Genomic DNA, 17,568 nt, shown 5'->3' on the forward strand with positions numbered 1-17,568 from the left:
GCTGTCATTCCGTTTGTCTCTCCCTCCTTCCATAGCTTCTCACTCCTCTCCTCGCTCATTCCCTTGCTCACACCTTCTCTTGTTCATTTTCTGCTATTATCACCCTCCCTCGCTTTCTCCCTCACCCTCAGTCCCACTTTATTGCTCCCTGTCTTATTCCTTCCTTCTAGGCCTCTTTCTCTCCCTCTCTGGCTCCTTCCTTCCTGACTCTGGCTCCACCCTAGGCCCCGTATGTTGCTGTTACGCTGGGATTCACATTACCGTACCCGCTTTCCCAGGCCCCCTTCTGTGCTGGGCGCTGTACCAGGGGCGGTGTTAGGATGCCGGCTGGGAAGAGACGGGTTTAGGACCCGGCCGTGGCGGCAGGCGAGCAGCCCATGTGCTCCCTCCCTCCCTCCCTCTATTGTCTGGGAGCAGCAGCCCCGAGCTGCCGGCTGCAGACGGAGGCGCGGCAGGGGCGCATTGGCAGAGCTGGTGCGGCGCTCGGGAGCTGGGGCAAGTTGCGGGCGCAGGGCGCGGGCGGGGGGATCTGAGCCCCCCGCCAGCCCCATGGCCCCGGGACGGGCAGGGATGGTCCCCCCGGGCTCCGGCCGCGGCTGCCTTGTCCTGCTGGCCGCGCTGCTGGCTCTGGAGACGGCGAGAGGTGAGTGCGGGGGCTCGGGGCGCGCTCCTCGCTCGGCGCCCCACGGACACCCCGGCAGCGCCGCTGAGACCCCCGGGCTTCCCCCAGCCCACCGAGCCTCTTCGGACCCCGCAGGAGCCGTGAACCCTCCGCGCCCCCCCCCCCCCGGGGGATCCAGCGGGGACCCCAGCTCCAGTGACCCGGCTCAGAGCCACATAAGACCTGTGCGGCCCCGGCCCCAATCACCTAGGTCTAAGCCGCATTGGACCCGTGAGCCCCCCACCCCCAGTGGGGACCCCTGTCCCAGTGACCCACTTCTGAGCCCCAGGACCCGTGCAACATCCCCGATCGGATCCAGTGGGGACCCATGCCCCAGTACCTGGCTCTGAGCCCCACTGGACCCGTGTGCTCCCCCCGGGATCCAGTGTGTACCCTGACTCAATGATCCAGCTCTGAGCCCCATTGGATCCTGCAGGACACATGTACCTCACTGCCCCCCATGGGATCTAGTGACAACTCCTGCCCTGGGCCCTGGCTCTGAGCCCCTTTGGACCCCACAGAACTTGTGCCCTCTCCTAATATCCATAAGAGCCAACATCCCAACCCCTGTGATTTCCCCACCCCCTGTGGTCCAGAGCCAGCAGGGCCCTTGTCTTTCCTCTCAGGTCACAGCAGGGGTCCCCAGGGGCTTCCTGACATCCCCTGTAGGGTCTGATCCTGGTGGAACTCCAGACCCTCCCCAGAGCTCTCCCCAGCTCCTCTGATCAGTTCCTGAGCCACAGTATCAACATCTCCCTGGGTCCCCTGCTCAGGACACAGCCCAGGCTGGAGCTCCGGGGACAGCAGGATTCCCTCTAGAAAGAGGCCAATCAGTCTTCCCTGGGGTGTGCAATGCTTCGGATGCAGCTAGCTCTGAGGGCAGGGCAGGTCGGGCCCTCGCAAGCACTCCCCAGGGCAGTCTAGTTGTGAAGGGCTCAAGCCATGGGGCGGACCCCCATCCCTTGGGAAGCTGCTCCCCAGGTTAAAGCATCTCTGTTAGCAAACGCTCCCAGCTCTGCTGCCAGTCCTTACCCATTCTGTCCCAGCTGCTGTCTGTTAGCCTGAAGGGGCCTTCTCCCTCCTGGGTATGCTGACTGTTCTCACCTGTAGTCACTCCCTCCCATTCCGCACCCCTATTCTTTCTGCCACCTCCGCCCAAAATATTTCCTGCTCTGAGATGTTTAGCCCCCAGTGCTCTAGATGCAATGGGAGCTGAACTGTGCAGGGCTTGGTGGCCCCACATGCTGGGATGGGATGGGTTGGACCTGATGGAGCAAGTGTGTCAGTTTCCCCATCCGGGTCCATTCCTGGGTCCTCCAGGTCTCACACGCAATGGGGAGCTTCTGGGGTCCCCAGGCACCACCGGAGTTGTGGTTCAGAACAAGCTATCTTGGGAGGGAGGGATGTTCTGTTCCATGGGGCTGGTGCCTGTGGTGAGTTTGTGACATTTCATTGTGAATCCTGACCTCGGCGGGGACAAACGGGGAAAGGCTTGGGCCATATGAGAGAGAAGGGTCCCTGGGCTCAGCAGGAGGGTTTTGAGAGGGGACTGGGAAGGAAGGCAGGGAGCCAGACCCACAGCAGGAGAGGGGGTGATATGAGAGGCAGGGAGCTAGGCTGGAGCTGTCAGTATGATGAGGGGAAATAGATGAGAGTGCAATGTAATTGTCTGGCCAACCAAGCAGGGGGAGGGGAGATGGCAGAGGTCACTGCCTGTGGGAGGCAGATACCAGGCTTGTGAAAAACCCACTTGTTTCTTCCCCCTAACTCCCACCCCTTGGATCTTGGGATGTAGAGACCTGGAGGGTAGAGGGGGATGTCACAGTATCTCTCAGCCACCTGCTCCCTCCCTGGGGGACAGGGACTGGAGCAGGCATGATAAGGGATCATAGCAGTGGGGAAAGCAGCATTTAATGGGCTGGCTGATGGGCCTGGGGAGGGGTTCATAGCCCTGGACATGCTGGGGAGGAAGGTTTGGTGATTTCCACCCCTGTGTGGAAGGAGCTGGCTTGTCTTGAAGAATCGTCGTAGAGCGTCTTACCCCATATGTGTGGCTTGCCCACTCCCATGGTCTGTCATGGGTACCATCTTGGCCAGTGCTGATACTAGCCCATTAGAGCCCTAAACAGGAATATTTTTGCCCCTATCCAGCACGTACTAGTAATTAATGGGGGCCCCCTTCAGCTGCTTGGGGCCTTAAGCAATTGTGTAGTCTGCTTAGGCCCCTGCTCTGATCTTTGGTGACACTGGGGATTGAACCTGGTACTTCCAGAGCTAAAAAGCAGGAGCTGCTACCACTGAGGCTGTAACAGATGCAAATCCTCTGTAGATTGGGCACAGATGGGGAACTTGCACCATACATCTGCCCGTGGGCTAACGTACATAGCAGCATGGCTTGAGACATAAACCTAGGCCAAAATATACCAGGGCCTTGATCCACAGCCCCTCCTGCTGGTGGGGTTGCCTCACTGCTGGGTCCAAAGGGACGGACTGTGAGTCCTCCCTCCGCCATGCACGTCACACCAATCAGTGCAAGGCAGCCTCTTTCCTCCCCGTTAATTGGATTGTGTTGGCTCTACACACAGCACCTTCTGCTGGAACATCATGGGGCTGAGGCTTCCCCCCTGCTGGACCAGACCCCAGGCCATCACACAACAAGGAGCAGGGAGGTGGTGACTGGGCCCCCAGGCTGGTACCCCAGCTGAGGAGTCTTCAAGGAAGGCCAACGAGAACCCATTAAGCAGCAGGCTGGGAGCAGGGGGAGGTCCCCACACTGGGCTGGCAGGACAATGGGGGCACGGTCCCATAATCCTCTGCTGAGATGGCAGGAAACTTCTTCAGGGCTCATGGGATAGCATCACGGGAGCCCCCTGCACACACAAACCTGTCTGCTGGATGGCTTCTCCCCCACACACACACCCCTTCTTCAGGAGGTGGGGGTTGTGGCCCTCACACTCAAAGCCCCCTCCCCTTAACAGTGGCAGCCTTGCCCCTCAACCTCCCCCCCACACCTGCACCTTTTTAGTAGCCATCCCTCCTCTCTCTGCACTGGGCTCAGCACTGCAGTCGTCTCTCTGCAGACTCGAGCAGACATTACAGCGTTGGTGCTGTGCGAGTCAACTCCAGAGTCTCCTTTGAGGGCTAAAGACTCCTCATTTTGGAAAATGGCTTCTGTGCAAGCTGAAAGGTGCTAGCCTAGGCGGCATTCCTGCTAGTCCTGGCCGAGTAGGGGAAGTGGCTTTCAAGCTCCATGCAGTGACCCCCTCTGCAGCCTATTTGCAGGTTGAGATGGTGCTAATATTGAGTTGCAGTTGTTAAGTAAAGATCACCCCATTTCTGCCATCGGAGCAGGTTGAGTTATTATTTTCTGAACTGCTCTCTGAGAGGCAGGGAAATTCTAGAGTAAAGTTACCAGCTTGCCCAAGACTCTTAAAACCGTGGAAATCAACTGATTTCTGAGATCTCCCAAGTGACTGGTTCCATTTTCATCAAAGTATTGGCTCTTCTTTGACAAACTGTGTCAACTCTAGGGCTGAGTGAAGAATAGAATAACCATTTTTGCAAACCATGTTGGAATCGGTTTTCTATTGTTTTTTAATTATGCGGGGGGAAATTGGTGTTTTTTTTTATTGAAAATGGTATTGACCTTTTTTTGTTATCAGAAACCCAACGGGTAAAAAATCTGAAAGAATTTCATAATTTTTGTGGGGTTTAGAGGGTATTTTTTGTGGTGAGGGGAATCTTTTTTTTTTCTTTTTTATAAAAAGAAAAAATGAATCAGCTGCACTCGACTGGCATGTTGTTGTGTGTTCAGTTGTGGCATTGGTGTGCTTAGGTTCCATACAGACCCAGAACAAACACAGCCCGTGGCCCAGAGAGCAACAATCTCAGACGCTTTTGAACCTACTAAGTTCAGATGTTAGCAGAAGCAAAGACCAGCACATGATTAACAGTCAGGCTAATGGCCCCTTTCTTTCTCAGTCACTCAGCCTCTTGTCGTGTCAAAGTCCCACTGAATCTCCAAGTGTCTGTGGAAACCCTGGGGAAACAACATCTGAATTTCCACTAGCTCTGCACATCACAAAGAAGCAAGTGAGCACAAGCCTGTTTGTATTACAACTGCACCTACTCACCGCAATGGAAATAGTGGGACTCCGTTGTGCTAGGAGCTGAATGGTGCTGCACCTGTTCACGGAGGAGACAGTCCCTGCCTGGCAGAGCGAGCAAGCTCAATAGACAAAGGCCAGGGGGGAGGGGGGAAGCATTTGCCTAATGGAGAACTGAGGAACAGGTTGCTTAGGCCAGTGTTTTCAAGAGCTCAACCCTCTGCTGAGCACTTTTGATAACCCAACTCTGATTTGGTTGCTGAATGAGAGCTCAGCTCTGGCAGATTGAACATAAGCTTTGTTGCTGAGCCGTAGACAATCTGGCCATAAGTGACTTGCCAAAGGTTTGCTTAGATTCAAAGGGTGAAATCCTGACCCTGCTGAAGCCCATGTTATATTTTCCACTGACTTCAGTGAGGCCAGGATTTCACCCAGACTGTACCTCCAGACGGGCCCATTGTTCTCGTCCTATCAGATCTGCATCAGAGAATCATAGAATATCAGGGTTGGAAGGGACCTCAGGAGGTCATCTAGTCTAACCCCCTGCTCAGAGCAGGACCAATTCCCAACTCAATCAATAAATATATGGAGATATACCTATCTCATAGAACTGGAAGGGACCTTGAAAGGTCATTGAGTCCAGCCCCCTGCCTTCACTAGCAGGACCAAGTACTGCCCCTGACAGGTTTTTGGGTTGTTTTTTTTGTGTGCCCCCGCTCCTTTTTTTTTTTTTGAGCCTTGGTTGTGAGAAAGGCTGGTCTTTTGATTAAAGCACTGGACAGAGACTCTGGAGCTCTGGGTTCAAACCCCACTTGTGCCACAGACTCCCTGAGGAGTCACTTAAAAAAATCTGTGTCTCAGTTTCCTACCTGTAAAATGTGAGTAATAATAATTTTATGTAGACTGTGAACTCTGTGTAGTTGGGCCTTTATCACTGTGTGTCTAGGCAGCGTGTGGCACTATGGGGCCCTGATCTCAGCCGGGGCAGGGCCTGTCTCTCACTGTGTGTTTGGGCAGCGCTTGGCACAATGGGGCCCTGATCTCAGCCGGAACCTCTAGATGCTGCTGTAATACAAACAATTTAGCTCCCTTTTCTCCAATGGGGGCAGGCTTGATCCACCCCCTTGAATAGCTCAGGAACAGTGACGCTTCACTGCAGCTGACATCCTGTCCTGGCATCTCCTCCTCTCAGGAGGGGTTGGGTGTGGGGGAGGACACGTGCCCTGGTAAGTGTGTGGGATAGAGGACACCTGACTACTGGCAGCAGACCTGGTTATTCTTCTCCCCGCAGTGAGCGGTGAATTGGACCCCTCCGACCTTGTGTACCTGCCAGCTGAACTCAAAGTGCTGGACATTCCAGACCATTTCCGGCTGCAGCGGGTGGATCGGTACCTGCCCAGAAATGCTTCCCTGGGCTCCCGCTCTGAGACTTACCTCCTCCTCCATCGCCAGCCCATGGCAAAGCCTCTTGTCCAAGCCACCTACCTGCCCTTCACTGCCCAACAGGTAACCCTGCCCATCCAGCGGTGCCTCTGCTCTGGGCTCTCGGTCCCATCTGACCCACCTCTCCCGGTCTCAACCTCTCTCTCTGTCTCTAGGCGGTGCCGGCAGCCGATCCCCACCACAGGTACGGCTCCGTGGCCTGGGACGTCCGAGCCGTGTCCATTGAGGGCACAGTTTCTCCAGCTGAGCCGTATGCCAGGGTCCTCTTCCACCTCAAGGGGCAGGACTGGCTGCCGGGACGGCATGACCTGCCCTGTGTCTCCCTGCATGCTTTCCACCAGACGCAGGCTGTGCATGGAGCCTGCCACTTCCAGGTCAGTACGTGACCCCACCCCGACCTGTCCTCCCAGGAGATGGAGGGCCCAGCACCCAGACATGCTTGGAGGAGGGGTGAGGCCAGTCTGGAGCTGAAAGTCCCTCTGGTTGGGTATGCTGTGCCCCTTCCTAACACAAGATTGTGGTGTGTCAGGGGTTGCCATGGAGAAGATGAAGATTGCATGTCTCCCATAGCAAGGCTGCAGGGGCAGCTGAGGTTGGGGAGCTCCGCGGGACAAGGCTAGCTCTTCTCCAGGGGGTGAGCTTGGAGGTCTAAGTGATCTTGGACTGGGGGAAAGAAGGGTGCTCTGTTCTGGGTGGGGACAGCCAGTGCAGTGTTGGTCAGGCTGCAGCAGGAGTTGGTTTCCCCCTATGGTGGGTGATGGAGACTTCAGGGCCCACCCTAGAGGTGGGAGGTCAATGAAGTTGGGGCTAGACCCATTCTCCCTGAGCCCGCTCCCTGCTCTTCCTACTCAGGCACCCCTGGGAGTGTGCGTGGTGGAGCTGGAGTTCCCCCCACGCTGGTTCTCCGCCACGCACCCCTCCTCACACAGCCGGAGCAGAGCTGCGGAGCCCGCCCAGCACCCTGAGCGAGCCGAGCTGTACTACAGCCTGGGGACTGGGGAAACGTCTGCAGAGTGTAGCCATGCGGGGCCCCAGGAGAGGCCCCGGCCAGGCGCTGAGGGCACCAAGGAGAGACTGCACTATGTTGGCGCTGTGGAGCTGCGAGCCACAGATCCGCCTCGGCGCCAGGAAGTGCGGCTGGATGACAACGTGCTCATCCGGGTCCCCGACATGGCACTGCGGCCAGGGCAGCTCTTCACGGCCACCCTGATTCTCCAGCAGAACTTCACCGCTGACCTGCTGACTCTGAGGTGAGATCCAGGGGGAACCAGAGACACAGCCTGAGGCACAGGGACCCTACCCCGACCTGCTGACCCTCAGGTGAGATCCAGGGGCCCATCCTGAGACATAGGGGACACTACCCCAACCTGCTGTGACCCTCAGGTGATATCCAAGGAGACCCAGGGATCCACCCTGAGACACAGGGATCTTACTCCAGGCTGCTGACCCTCAGGTGAGATTCAGAGGGACCCAGGAACCCAGCCAAGGACTCTCTCGGGTTCAGAGGGTCTCTGCTTTGGGTGACGTCTCCTCTGGAGTCCATGCTCTGATTCTGAGCCATGCTTTCAGGATCAAGGTGAAGAAGGGGCTGCAGGTTCTAGCGGCCCGTCCCGCCGTCCCCGAGGCCTGGACGGCCAAGCTGGACAAGTTCAAGGGTTCCAAGCATCACACCGCTCTGGTCACCTGTCGCCGGCTGGATGCTGGCCAGTTGGACTGGAGGTAGGAACCACTTAACTCCTGGAGGGGATAGGGCTGACACGCTTATTATCCGGGGCATCGGCCAGTTGGGCAGGATGTAGGGAACCATGTGACTCCTGCAGGCGCTGGGCTGATACCTGTATTCTCCTGGGCATCAGCCAGTGGGGACCGGAGGCCATGTGACTCGAGAGAGCAGTGATGAGGTAGCTGTTCTCCCAGGACCCAGCCAATCAGACTGTAGGTCTGATGCCATTGGCCTGGGGATGGGATGGCTGTTGCTACTCCCCCACATATTGACCAATCAGATTAGAGGGAGGGAGCCATGGGCCATTGAACAGGATGGTTCCTGTTTCTGGTCACCTCCGGGTTGTGCTTGGCTGTGGAATTTGTGTGGTTCGCAGTGGAGCAGGGGTGAGATGCTACAGCCCCTGTGGGTGCTGTATCCGTCCTCTGCTTCACTGCTCCTGGCTCCCTCCTGCCTCCATCTAGGGCAGCGGATTTCCCCGAGTTCCTCTACCTGGATTTGGCGGTGGAGAACGGCACAAGGGGCCTGGCCTCCACGCGCCCTGTCACCTGGCAGGTGGAGTACCCTGGCCAGGACCCTGAAGCCGAGAAGGACAAGATGGTGTGGGAGATCCAGGTGTCAGAGCGTGACGTCAGGGCGCTGGTCCCGCTGGTGAAGGTAAGGCCTTGCAGTTCTGTCCCTGCGTCGGGCCGTTCCCCAGAGGCAGGGTCTCAATCTGTGTCCCCTCTTGGTCTCCCCAGGAGCAAGAGATCGTGAACACTGCCCCCCTGACAGGGATCCCCCAGGCAGTGCCGGTGAAGCTGGTTGCTGTGGAGATGGGGGGAGCTGTGTTCGAGGTCACCGAGCAGATGGGCTGTGAGTCTGCCAATAAACAGGTTCTGAAGGTGAGAAACAAACAAACCACTCACTGACCCACAGAGAGGTGCCCTCCAGGACCATCATCCCCCATCCTGGCCTTCTTGAGACCCAGATCTCTCCCCTCTCACTGTCAGATGGCTCCCAGAGCCTCATCCCCTAGCTCTGCCCTCTGAGACACCAACTCCCCCACCACCACTCTCAGGTGCCTTCCTGCAGCGTCACCCCCGTCCTTACCCTCAGAGATGCCAGCTCCCCTCTCACCACCCTCAGGTGCCCTCCTGGGCCATCAATCCCCTGTCCTTGCCCTGTGAGATGCCAGCTCCCTCTCCTGGGCCATCAACCACTTGTCCTCGCCCTCTGAGATGCCAGCTCCCCTCTCACCACCCTCAGGTGCTCTCCTGGGCCATCAACCCCTTGTCCTCGCCCTCTGAGACACCAGCTCCCCTCTCACCATCCTCAGGTGCCCTCCTGGGCCATCAACCCCTGTCCTCATCCTCTGAGACACCAGCTCCTCTCTCACCATTCTCAAGTGCCCTCCTTCAGCATCACCCCTGTCCTTACCCTCTGCAAGGCCAAGTCTCCCCTGACCCCTCAGGCTGGGGCAGGAGCAGAATTTACATGGGAGGAGATCCAGTATGACCACTCCTCGGGTCATAGTTCAGCCCAGTCAGCCAGTGGGGCAGTACTGGGATCTCCTCTTCCATCTGGAAGGTCGGGGCTTCCCCGCTGCTCCCCCTTCAGGCTCTCTCCCCTCCACCCCAGTTCACCTCACCCCCATTTCACAACTCAATATCTCTGACATCCACCTCCTGTGCGAACCCCCCACCCCATCACCAATGGCTCCACCTCTGGCTGCATAGCCACATATCCTTGGCCCCGTCCTACCACTTGGGGCTCAGCCCCTATTTGGTCCCCATCTTCACTGCCTCTCACTCAGTAGCCAGGGGGCACTGGTTCCCTTCTACTCTGTTTCCTCTTTTCAAGCTACTCCCCATACTCTTTCCCTGGGTCCGTGGAATATCCCGAGTGGCAGGCTTGGGGAGTGGGACAGAGGTGAAGGTGTCTGGACATTTGTCCACATGTGCTGTCCTTCACACCCTCCTGGTCCCCAGGTGACAGACGCGTGCGACTCTGTCTACGTGGGGGGCAAGGAGAGCCGGGGCGCCCGTGGGGCACGGGTAGACTTCTGGTTCCGCCGGCTCCATGCCTCACTGCTCTTCACCGTCTGGGTGCCGCTGCTGCCACTGCGCGTCGAGCTGACTGACACCACGCTGGAGCAGGTGCGCGGCTGGAGGGTGCCCAGTGCCACTCCAGACAGGTCAGTCCCTCTGGCTCCCTCCCTGGAGCAGGGATCGGGGCTGCTGGGAGGGCAGGCAGAGTGCCAGGGCATGGTGTGTTGGGAGGATGCCAGGGCCTGTCCAGTGGGAGGGTGGGCAGGGCCTGGCAGGCAGAGAGGGCATTGGGACCTGGTGCATGGGAAGGATGTGTTGGAGATGGGGAGGTGGGGGCATGAAGGAAGCAGGCAGGGCTGGCACCGGGGCCATGTCCAGACTCCAGTGTATGCTTTGGGGCAGCTCAGATGCCACAGTGATGGAACTACAATGGAGAGAGGGCCCAGGGGAGATGTCCCCTTGGAGCAGGCAGGTCGATTGAGTGAGGAGCCCAGAGTCTCTAGTGGCTGGTTGAGTGAAAGGTTCTGCACTCGAGGCACAGGCAGTTGGGGAGGTGGGGGGCCAGACGCTGGAGGGGAGGAGCTGGAGTGTCTGTGATGGGGAAGAGGGACCTAGACCAGCGGAGGGGTGTCACAGATCCACAGGATCAGTGCTTTGCGTCAGCTTTTGAACAGTCTTTAGGAGGAACCCCTCAGTGGGCCAGACCCCCAAAGGGTCTCGCTTTCCTCCACGGCAAGCCACACTGTGTCACCGCCTCCTCAGACTGAACCTCTGGGCTTTCTGCACTCCTGCTTCACACCGTGAGCTCTGTTCAGCGAGTCCCACACAGACAAACTCCTGGCGGAGACTTGTCCACCTGCAGGGATTAATGCACCTCACCCAGCATTTGTTGTAACACCAGACGGTGTTGTCAGAACAGTGGGAACGCAGCATAGGGAGGCCTTATGTTAGCACAGAGGAATGAAGGTTAAAGCAGCGTCCATTCTGGGTAGCCCAGCTAAGCTGTAGTGACCCCCAGGGTTCAAGCTCTGTGTCTCGTCCATCTGGCCTCCTTCGGCTGGGCACTAGGACCCTATGAGGTGGGAGGGTCCCAGAGCCCGGGCTGCAGCCTGAGCCCAACTGTCCACACTGCAATTAAACAGCCCCACAAACCCGAGTCAGCTGGCGTGGGCCAGACACGGGCGTCTGATTGCAGTGTGGGCATACCCTCAGAGGCTCCACTGATATGGGGACCAAGATCCAGACAGCTAGGCAACACCCATATCTGTGTCTCTTCACCTGCCCTGAGAGCAAACAGCCCTTTTCCACTCCCGAGATAACACGGCGAAAATTGAGGAGCAAACCCAGTCTTCATACAAAAAATTCCCACTTCATAACAGGGAGTCCCAGAGTCTCTGATGGGGCATACGCTGGAGGGGACAGAGAACCCAGAGTCTCTGATAGGACAGAAGCCAGAGGGGGCAGAGGACCCAGAGTCTCTGATGGGGCAGAGGCCAGATGTAGGGGTCCTAGAGTCTCTGATGGGGCAGAAACTGGATTGGGGGGACCCAGTGTCTCTGGGGCAAATGAACGGAGGACAGGCTCTCCATGTGAGTGCAGAGTCCTGGAGGCCATAGCACCAGGATGGGATGGCTCTCGGCCACCTGCACCACGTGGGGTTAGAGCCCCATGCCTGGGCGTTCCCTGCTGAGACTGTGGCGCTCTCCTCTGCAAGCAGTGGCCTGGCGGAGCCCGAGGAGGCTGGGGAGGAGGCAGAGAGGCAAGCTCGCAGCTGCCGGCTCCAGTACCAGCGTGCCGGCGTCCGCTTCCTGGCGCACTTTGTGGCTCACCCGCTGGATGGTGGACGGCACCTGACCTACATGCCAAGCCCCAACTGGCTCCTGGATGTCTCCCACCTAGTGGGCGGGCAAGCCAAGGTGCAGGACCCCCGCGTGGCCACGCTGGAGGGTGGGAGCGTGGTGATTGGCCACGAACCGGGAGTGACGTCAGTGGAGGTAGGGGCTGGGGTGACTGGGGGGTACCCAGGGAGGTGGGAGCCAGGGGGGTGAGCAGGAGGAGGGGCACAAGGCATGGTGTGAGTGGGGGATGCCTGGGAGGTGGAAGCCAGGAGGGTGAGCAGGGGGAAGGGCATGGGGGTTGGTGGGGTGAGCTGGGGGCTGCATGTAGTAGCAGGGAATGGTGTAGGGGGATAGCTGAGCAGAGGGATGGAGTAGTGGGCACCAGGGAGGTTGAGGGGGAGGCACAGAGGGTGGGTGTGGAGGTCGCTAGGGGGAGGAGAAAGCATGGGAGATGGTAGGAGGCTTGGGGGGCACGGGGATGCGTGGAAGATGAGGGTACAGGGGGAGTGTGGGGGCTGGGATGGCATGGGGGACACATGGGAGATGGGGAACATGGGGAGGATGGAGATGCATGGGAGATGGACAACATGGAGGGGAGGCTGGGGGCACTGGAGGAAGCGTGTGAGATGGGGGACAAGGGGGGAGTGTGGAGGCTGGAGAGGACAGGAAAGCATGGGAGATAGGGGGAGGCTGGGGGAGGGGGAAGTGTGGGAGATGGGTGACATGGGGGAGGCTGGGGGCACAAGGGGAAGCGTGGGAGATGGGGAACATGGGGAGGAGTGTGGAGGCTGGGGGGGCACAGGGAGAAGCGTGGGGATGGGGGGTGGTTGGGAGGGAGTGGGAGATGGGCGACTTGGGGGAAAGGCTGGGGGGCAAAGGGGAAAGCATGTGAGATGGGGACAAGGGGGGGAGTGTGGAGACTGGGGGTGCACAGAGGGAAGCGTGGGAGATGAGGGGAGGCTCTGGGCAAGTGCCTGCATCCCCTGCTCTCTCCTCGGTGCAGGTGCGCTCCCCCGTCTCAGACTCCATCCTGGGCGAGCAGACCCTGGTGGTATCGGACGAGAAGGTGGCCGTGTTGGAGCTGCAGGCCCAGTTGGTGTCAGGCCTCTCGCTGGTGCTGAGCACGGAGCCGGGACACCCCGACGTCCTCACCGCCACCTGCCAGGCACTCTCAGCCCTGCACTCCCCAAAGCAGGTGAGAGGGGAGCTCCGTGGGGCCTGGGTGGCAGAGCGTAGGGCTGGGGACACAGGGTTTAGCCGGGTGATTCCTGGGAATGTCCCAGGCCCCTGGGGCTCAGTGAGCTTGGCCGTACTGGCCCTTTAGAGCTGAAACTTCTGCGCTTCCAGTGCTGGGCCTTGACATGCGATCCAGACCTCTCTGGTGGCAGGTGAGGGGGGGGACCCCGGCGTTCGGCAGGGCCCTAGAACCCATGAGGTTGGGCCTTGCACAAAGTCTCTCCCTGCTGCAGCAGGGGTGGGAGGAGATAGTTAAGTGCATGTTGCTGTGGGGAGTTGTGGAGTGGGGCCTGGTGCAGCTCTGGCCCCCACACAAAGTGGGGGAGGGCAGCAGCACAGGGCTCACGGGTGTCTCTCTTCTCACACCTTCCGTTGGCCCCACCCCATGCCTGTCTGTGTTTCGTCCCTCTCCCCCAACGCTACACGCCTGTTGCCTGATCTCCCCTCCAGGAAGCAGCACTCAGTGTCTGGCTGGCATTCACCGACCACACGCTGGCCCCCATGGAGCTCTACGGCTGGCGGGATGTGGCGCTTTCCGTCTCCTCCCTGGACCCTGGCGTGGCCTGGGTGCGGCCAGATGAGGAGCTGGCTCCCCCGCTGATCGTGGCCGAGGGGCCGGGCCGGGGGCCCCTCCTGCAGCTGGGCCTGCACACCGCGGACTCCTGCCGCAAAGGCAAGCACCGGGCACCGCTGGCCGCTGGCGCCGCCTGGCTGGAGGTGGGCATCAGCCGGCGGCTCCCAACCCCCGGTGACCCACGGCCCCGCAATTCCCGCCCGGAGTCCCCCTTCCAGCGGGCCGAGGGGGCCATGTCGGGGGAGGCGATGACAGCAGCAGCTACGGAGTCCATGGTGGGGCCCCAGAAATGGGCCCCAGCTGGGGTGGGACCCGACCTGACCAAGTTTGAGGGGCCCCAGGGCGGCACCTCTTCCAATGATGAAGAGCCTGGGGAGGAGGAGGAGGATGAGATCGTGAAGGCCCCCGAGCAGGTGACAGACCTGGAGATTGGGATGTACGTTCTCCTGGGCGTCTTCTGCCTGGCCATCTTCATCTTCCTCATCAATTGCATTGTCTTTGTGCTGCGCTATCAGCGCAAGGAGCCCCCTGACGCCGGCTCAGGCCTGGCCCCCTCCACCCAGCAGCCCCACAACTGGGTGTGGCTGGGCACCGACCAGGAGGAGCTGAGCCGCCAGCTGGATCGCTGCAGCCAGCACCAAGAGCTCAGCCCCAATCCCACCCCCGACCCCTCCGCCGCTGCCAAAGATGGTGGATGCTGCTGCTGTGGGACTCCCCCGGGCACGGAGGGAGGCAGGGGGGAGGCTGGGGCCCCTGAGGTCACGGAGCCTGACGGGGGGGTCTCCACCAGCACTTTCCTCCCTGCGGTTCTGGGGAGCCCGGTCCCCCCCAGCACCTTGTCCCGGAAAGAGGTGGCTGCACCGGGAGGCAGGCATAAGCGAGTGGAGTTTGTGACCTTTGCCTCGCCCCGGGCCCCTGAAGGCGCCACATCCCCCCCGCCCTCCGCTCCCACTGTCCAGTCCATCCTGGTGGCCAGCGAGGATGACATCCGTTGGGTCTGCGAGGACATGGGGCTGCGGGACCCTGACGAGCTAAGGAGCTACATGGAGAGGATCCGGGGCAGCTCCTGACCTTGGCCCCCCCGCACCCCACTGATACGGTGCAGGGCAAAGCAGCAAGGGACCAGCCCCCGCTCCCATTGGCCACCCTCCCAGGGATCTTCACTGGGATCCACTGGGCATTCTCTGTCCAAACCTGCTCCCTCCCAGTCTGTGTTCGGAGGAGAGTACTGCCTCCTGGGGTTGCTGCCAGGGGTCAGGGCTCTACCCACAAGGGACGAGTCGTCCGCCCCTGGATCGCTGGGATGTAGGGCTGCGTTCTATATTGACTCTGTCTCTGTCCCAGAGATCCAGCCTGGGTGCCCTGTTTCTACCTTGATCCCAGCTGAGGTCCCTCTTTCCCTCTCACTGGAGGGAGTTTGACCTGGATCGCCCAGGATCTGGGGGTGCTTTCCCCACTGGTCTCCAACCCACCAAGGGGCAAGCTAGTGCCGGATTCCCATTTTGCTTTGGCTCTCATTGCAACATTGTGTTGATTGTGATGGTTTTAATGGCAAATGTCCTTCCTGTGGTCTGACCCTCGGGATATTCTCTTCCCCCCAGCCCACCTTGCAAAGGTGGGGCCCCCTCCCTGGGGGTGCTGGCCGGCCCCCTTCACCCCGGCAGTGCGTTCGTTTTGTACGATCTCTGGCATTTTATACCTGTAGCGTCAGGAGGCTGCCATGATGGGTCCTTTATTTATGGAAGATTTTTAATTCTTATGTTGTTACAAAAATAAAGTATTTAAAAACAAATACCCAGCCCTTGTGCGAATGTGGGGGGAGGAACCTTTCCATCTTTCCCTGCCTTTATACTCAGAGCACCCCCTGGGTGGAAGGAGGAGATGAGCAGCTGCAGGCTCCCGCCGCTATCGAACTTCTCCAGTCTCTCGGCCTCATTCTCAGCCCCCATCTGCCACCGTAGGCCATTCTTCCACTGGACTGTAGAGGGGAATGGGGGATGGCCACTTGGGAATACCCCCTGCACTGAGGGGCCTTACCAACTGGTAAAGAATTGGGAGAAGGGCCTAGCTACCAGCCCCCAGCAAATGAGGTGGATCGGGGGCGTGTAGCTGAATTGCATTCACTGTGGCTGTTACTGCTTGCCATAGGAAGCAGCTCATGAATCAGAGCTGCCCTGGGGCTGCTCTAACCTATCCTGGGGCTAGGCACAGCCCAAGAATACAGGGAGCATGACAGTGGCTTAACACCAGCCCCATGCTGGAGGCTCAAAGAGGTGTCTCCGTGAAGAGAAACATGCTGCGTGTGAGGTCAGCAGGAACGTGCACGCACTTGATTCATAGCCCACACAGCCGCACAGTAAGACCGGGCCTCTTAAAAACAGCCTTATCTAAAAGGGAACGTTTCCCTTCGGGCCTGAGCCAGGCAGCAGGGCTCCCCTCTCTCTGCTGTCCCAGCCTGCCCTCCCCACTGCCAGCAGCTTCAGCTTGTTTGACAGCCCGGCCCACAGACCATCAGAGCGATTAGAATTAGATTTTCCATTGCCAAGGAAAGCAGCCGCATGGCTCCCTCGCTGGGCCTGCAGAAGAGGCATCTCGCGCGGGAATCGTCTATGCTTTTAAACCTGCAAATGCGGGGGATCCCAAATGGGAGATGGCCAGTGGGTTCCAGAGTGCGCCCAGCCCAGTGTTGCTGTGGGTTGGGAGTTTGGCTTAAAGGGAGGCTGTCAGCTTTTGACTTGCTGTGGTTTTAGGATGCTGAAAGAATTTGGACGATCAGATGGATTCTTTTGTTCCCCGTTGCTGCTTGTCTGTTTGCATTTCAGCTTGGACAGCGAAACTAGACAAGGAAGAAGGATGGGCTAGGAGTTGGGACTCAGAGATGAGTTTAGCTCCTAGCCTAGCCACAGGCTCCGGCGCTGACCTTGGGAAAGTCCTACTCATGCAAAAACCCATGCTTAACTTTGTGCACCCTACGCATAAATGTTCGGGGGGGGGGGGGTAGTTTAATCTCTGTGCCCCAGATCACCATCTGTAAAATAGGGATCTGAAAACTTCTCTTCACGGACAGGAATTTGCTCCCCACTCAGCTTGGCAGAGACCTTGGGAGCTTTTTGCCTTCCTCTTCCTGTAACCCCTCAGCTTGACTCTGCTGAGAAGTTAAGTTGTCGAGACCTTAGGTTCCCTTGGAAAGCAGCAGGTTTGTCAGCGAGGTGGAAAGTAGAGTTGTTTGAAATCTAGCAGTTTCAGTTCCTGGTGGGGTTTGTGGGCAGGATTAGCTGGATATACAGACCTCACTTCAATTCCCTGCCATTGCAGAGGCCTTTGATGACAAGCACCTCAAGGGCAGCATTTCCGAATCATGGAATATTAGGATTGGAAGAGACCTCAGGAGGTCATCTAGTCCCACACCCTGCTCAAAGCAGGACCAATCCCCAGACAGATTTTTTGCCTCAAATCCCTAAATGGTCCCCTCAAAGATTGAACTCACAATCCTGGGTTTAGCAGGCCAATGCTCAAACCACTGAGCTATCACTCCCCACTTCTTCAGATGAATGGAGTGATGCATTTTCACTCCATGCATCTGAAGAAGTGGGTTTTTTACCCATGAAAGCTTATGCCCAAATACATCTGTTAGTCTTTAAGGTGCCAGTGGACACAGAATACAAAGTGTGCAGTGCTCACTTTAGATTATTATTTTTGATTACATACATCTGCACAGTAAAAAAGATAAAAGAAATTGTATTTCAGTTCACCTCATACAAGTACTGTGGTGCAATCTCTTTGAAAGTGCAACTTACAAATGTAGAATTATTTATTTTTTGTACACAACTGCACTCAAAAATAAAACAATGTGAAACTTTAGAGCCTACAAGTCCAGTCAGTCTTGGAAGCATGTTGTCTGGAATGGTGGCTAAAGCATGAAAGGGCATACAAATGTTTAGCAGATCTGGCACATAA

The 17,568-nt window shown here is 58.2% G+C and overlaps 1 protein-coding gene across 3 annotated transcripts; it reads left to right on the top strand.

The window, feature by feature from the left end:
* Positions 1 to 320: 320 nt before the first annotated feature.
* TMEM132A (transmembrane protein 132A) lies at positions 321 to 15,029 on the top strand. 3 transcript variants are annotated; one of them, XM_050956094.1, is made up of 11 exons: positions 321 to 643; positions 6,059 to 6,273; positions 6,366 to 6,584; positions 7,063 to 7,460; positions 7,780 to 7,929; positions 8,398 to 8,590; positions 8,674 to 8,817; positions 9,904 to 10,109; positions 11,678 to 11,957; positions 12,805 to 12,996; positions 13,488 to 15,029. In XM_050956094.1, exons 1-11 carry the CDS (start codon positions 550 to 552, stop codon positions 14,679 to 14,681), a joined length of 3,285 nt encoding a protein of 1,094 aa, XP_050812051.1. In that variant the 5' UTR covers positions 321 to 549; the 3' UTR covers positions 14,682 to 15,029. The 3 variants fall into 3 exon arrangements, with proteins under 3 accessions (XP_050812051.1, XP_050812053.1, XP_050812052.1); XM_050956096.1 differs by having other exon boundaries at positions 11,678 to 11,879; XM_050956095.1 differs by having other exon boundaries at positions 11,681 to 11,957.
* The last annotated feature ends 2,539 nt before the right edge of the window (positions 15,030 to 17,568 follow it).

This window comes from Gopherus flavomarginatus, chromosome 5, assembly GCF_025201925.1.
Source record: "Gopherus flavomarginatus isolate rGopFla2 chromosome 5, rGopFla2.mat.asm, whole genome shotgun sequence".
Taxonomy (NCBI): Eukaryota; Metazoa; Chordata; order Testudines; family Testudinidae; genus Gopherus; species Gopherus flavomarginatus.

Excerpts from the sequence above, each read along its gene's own strand:
- TMEM132A (XM_050956094.1), top strand. The coding sequence starts at position 550 with ATGGCCCCGGGACGGGCAGGGATGGTCCCCCCGGGCTCCGGCCGCGGC. Across the intron at positions 7,930-8,397 it reads GCTGGCCAGTTGGACTGGAG|GGCAGCGGATTTCCCCGAGT; the intron begins GTAGGAACCACT and ends GCCTCCATCTAG. Across the intron at positions 8,818-9,903 it reads CCAATAAACAGGTTCTGAAG|GTGACAGACGCGTGCGACTC; the intron begins GTGAGAAACAAA and ends CCTGGTCCCCAG.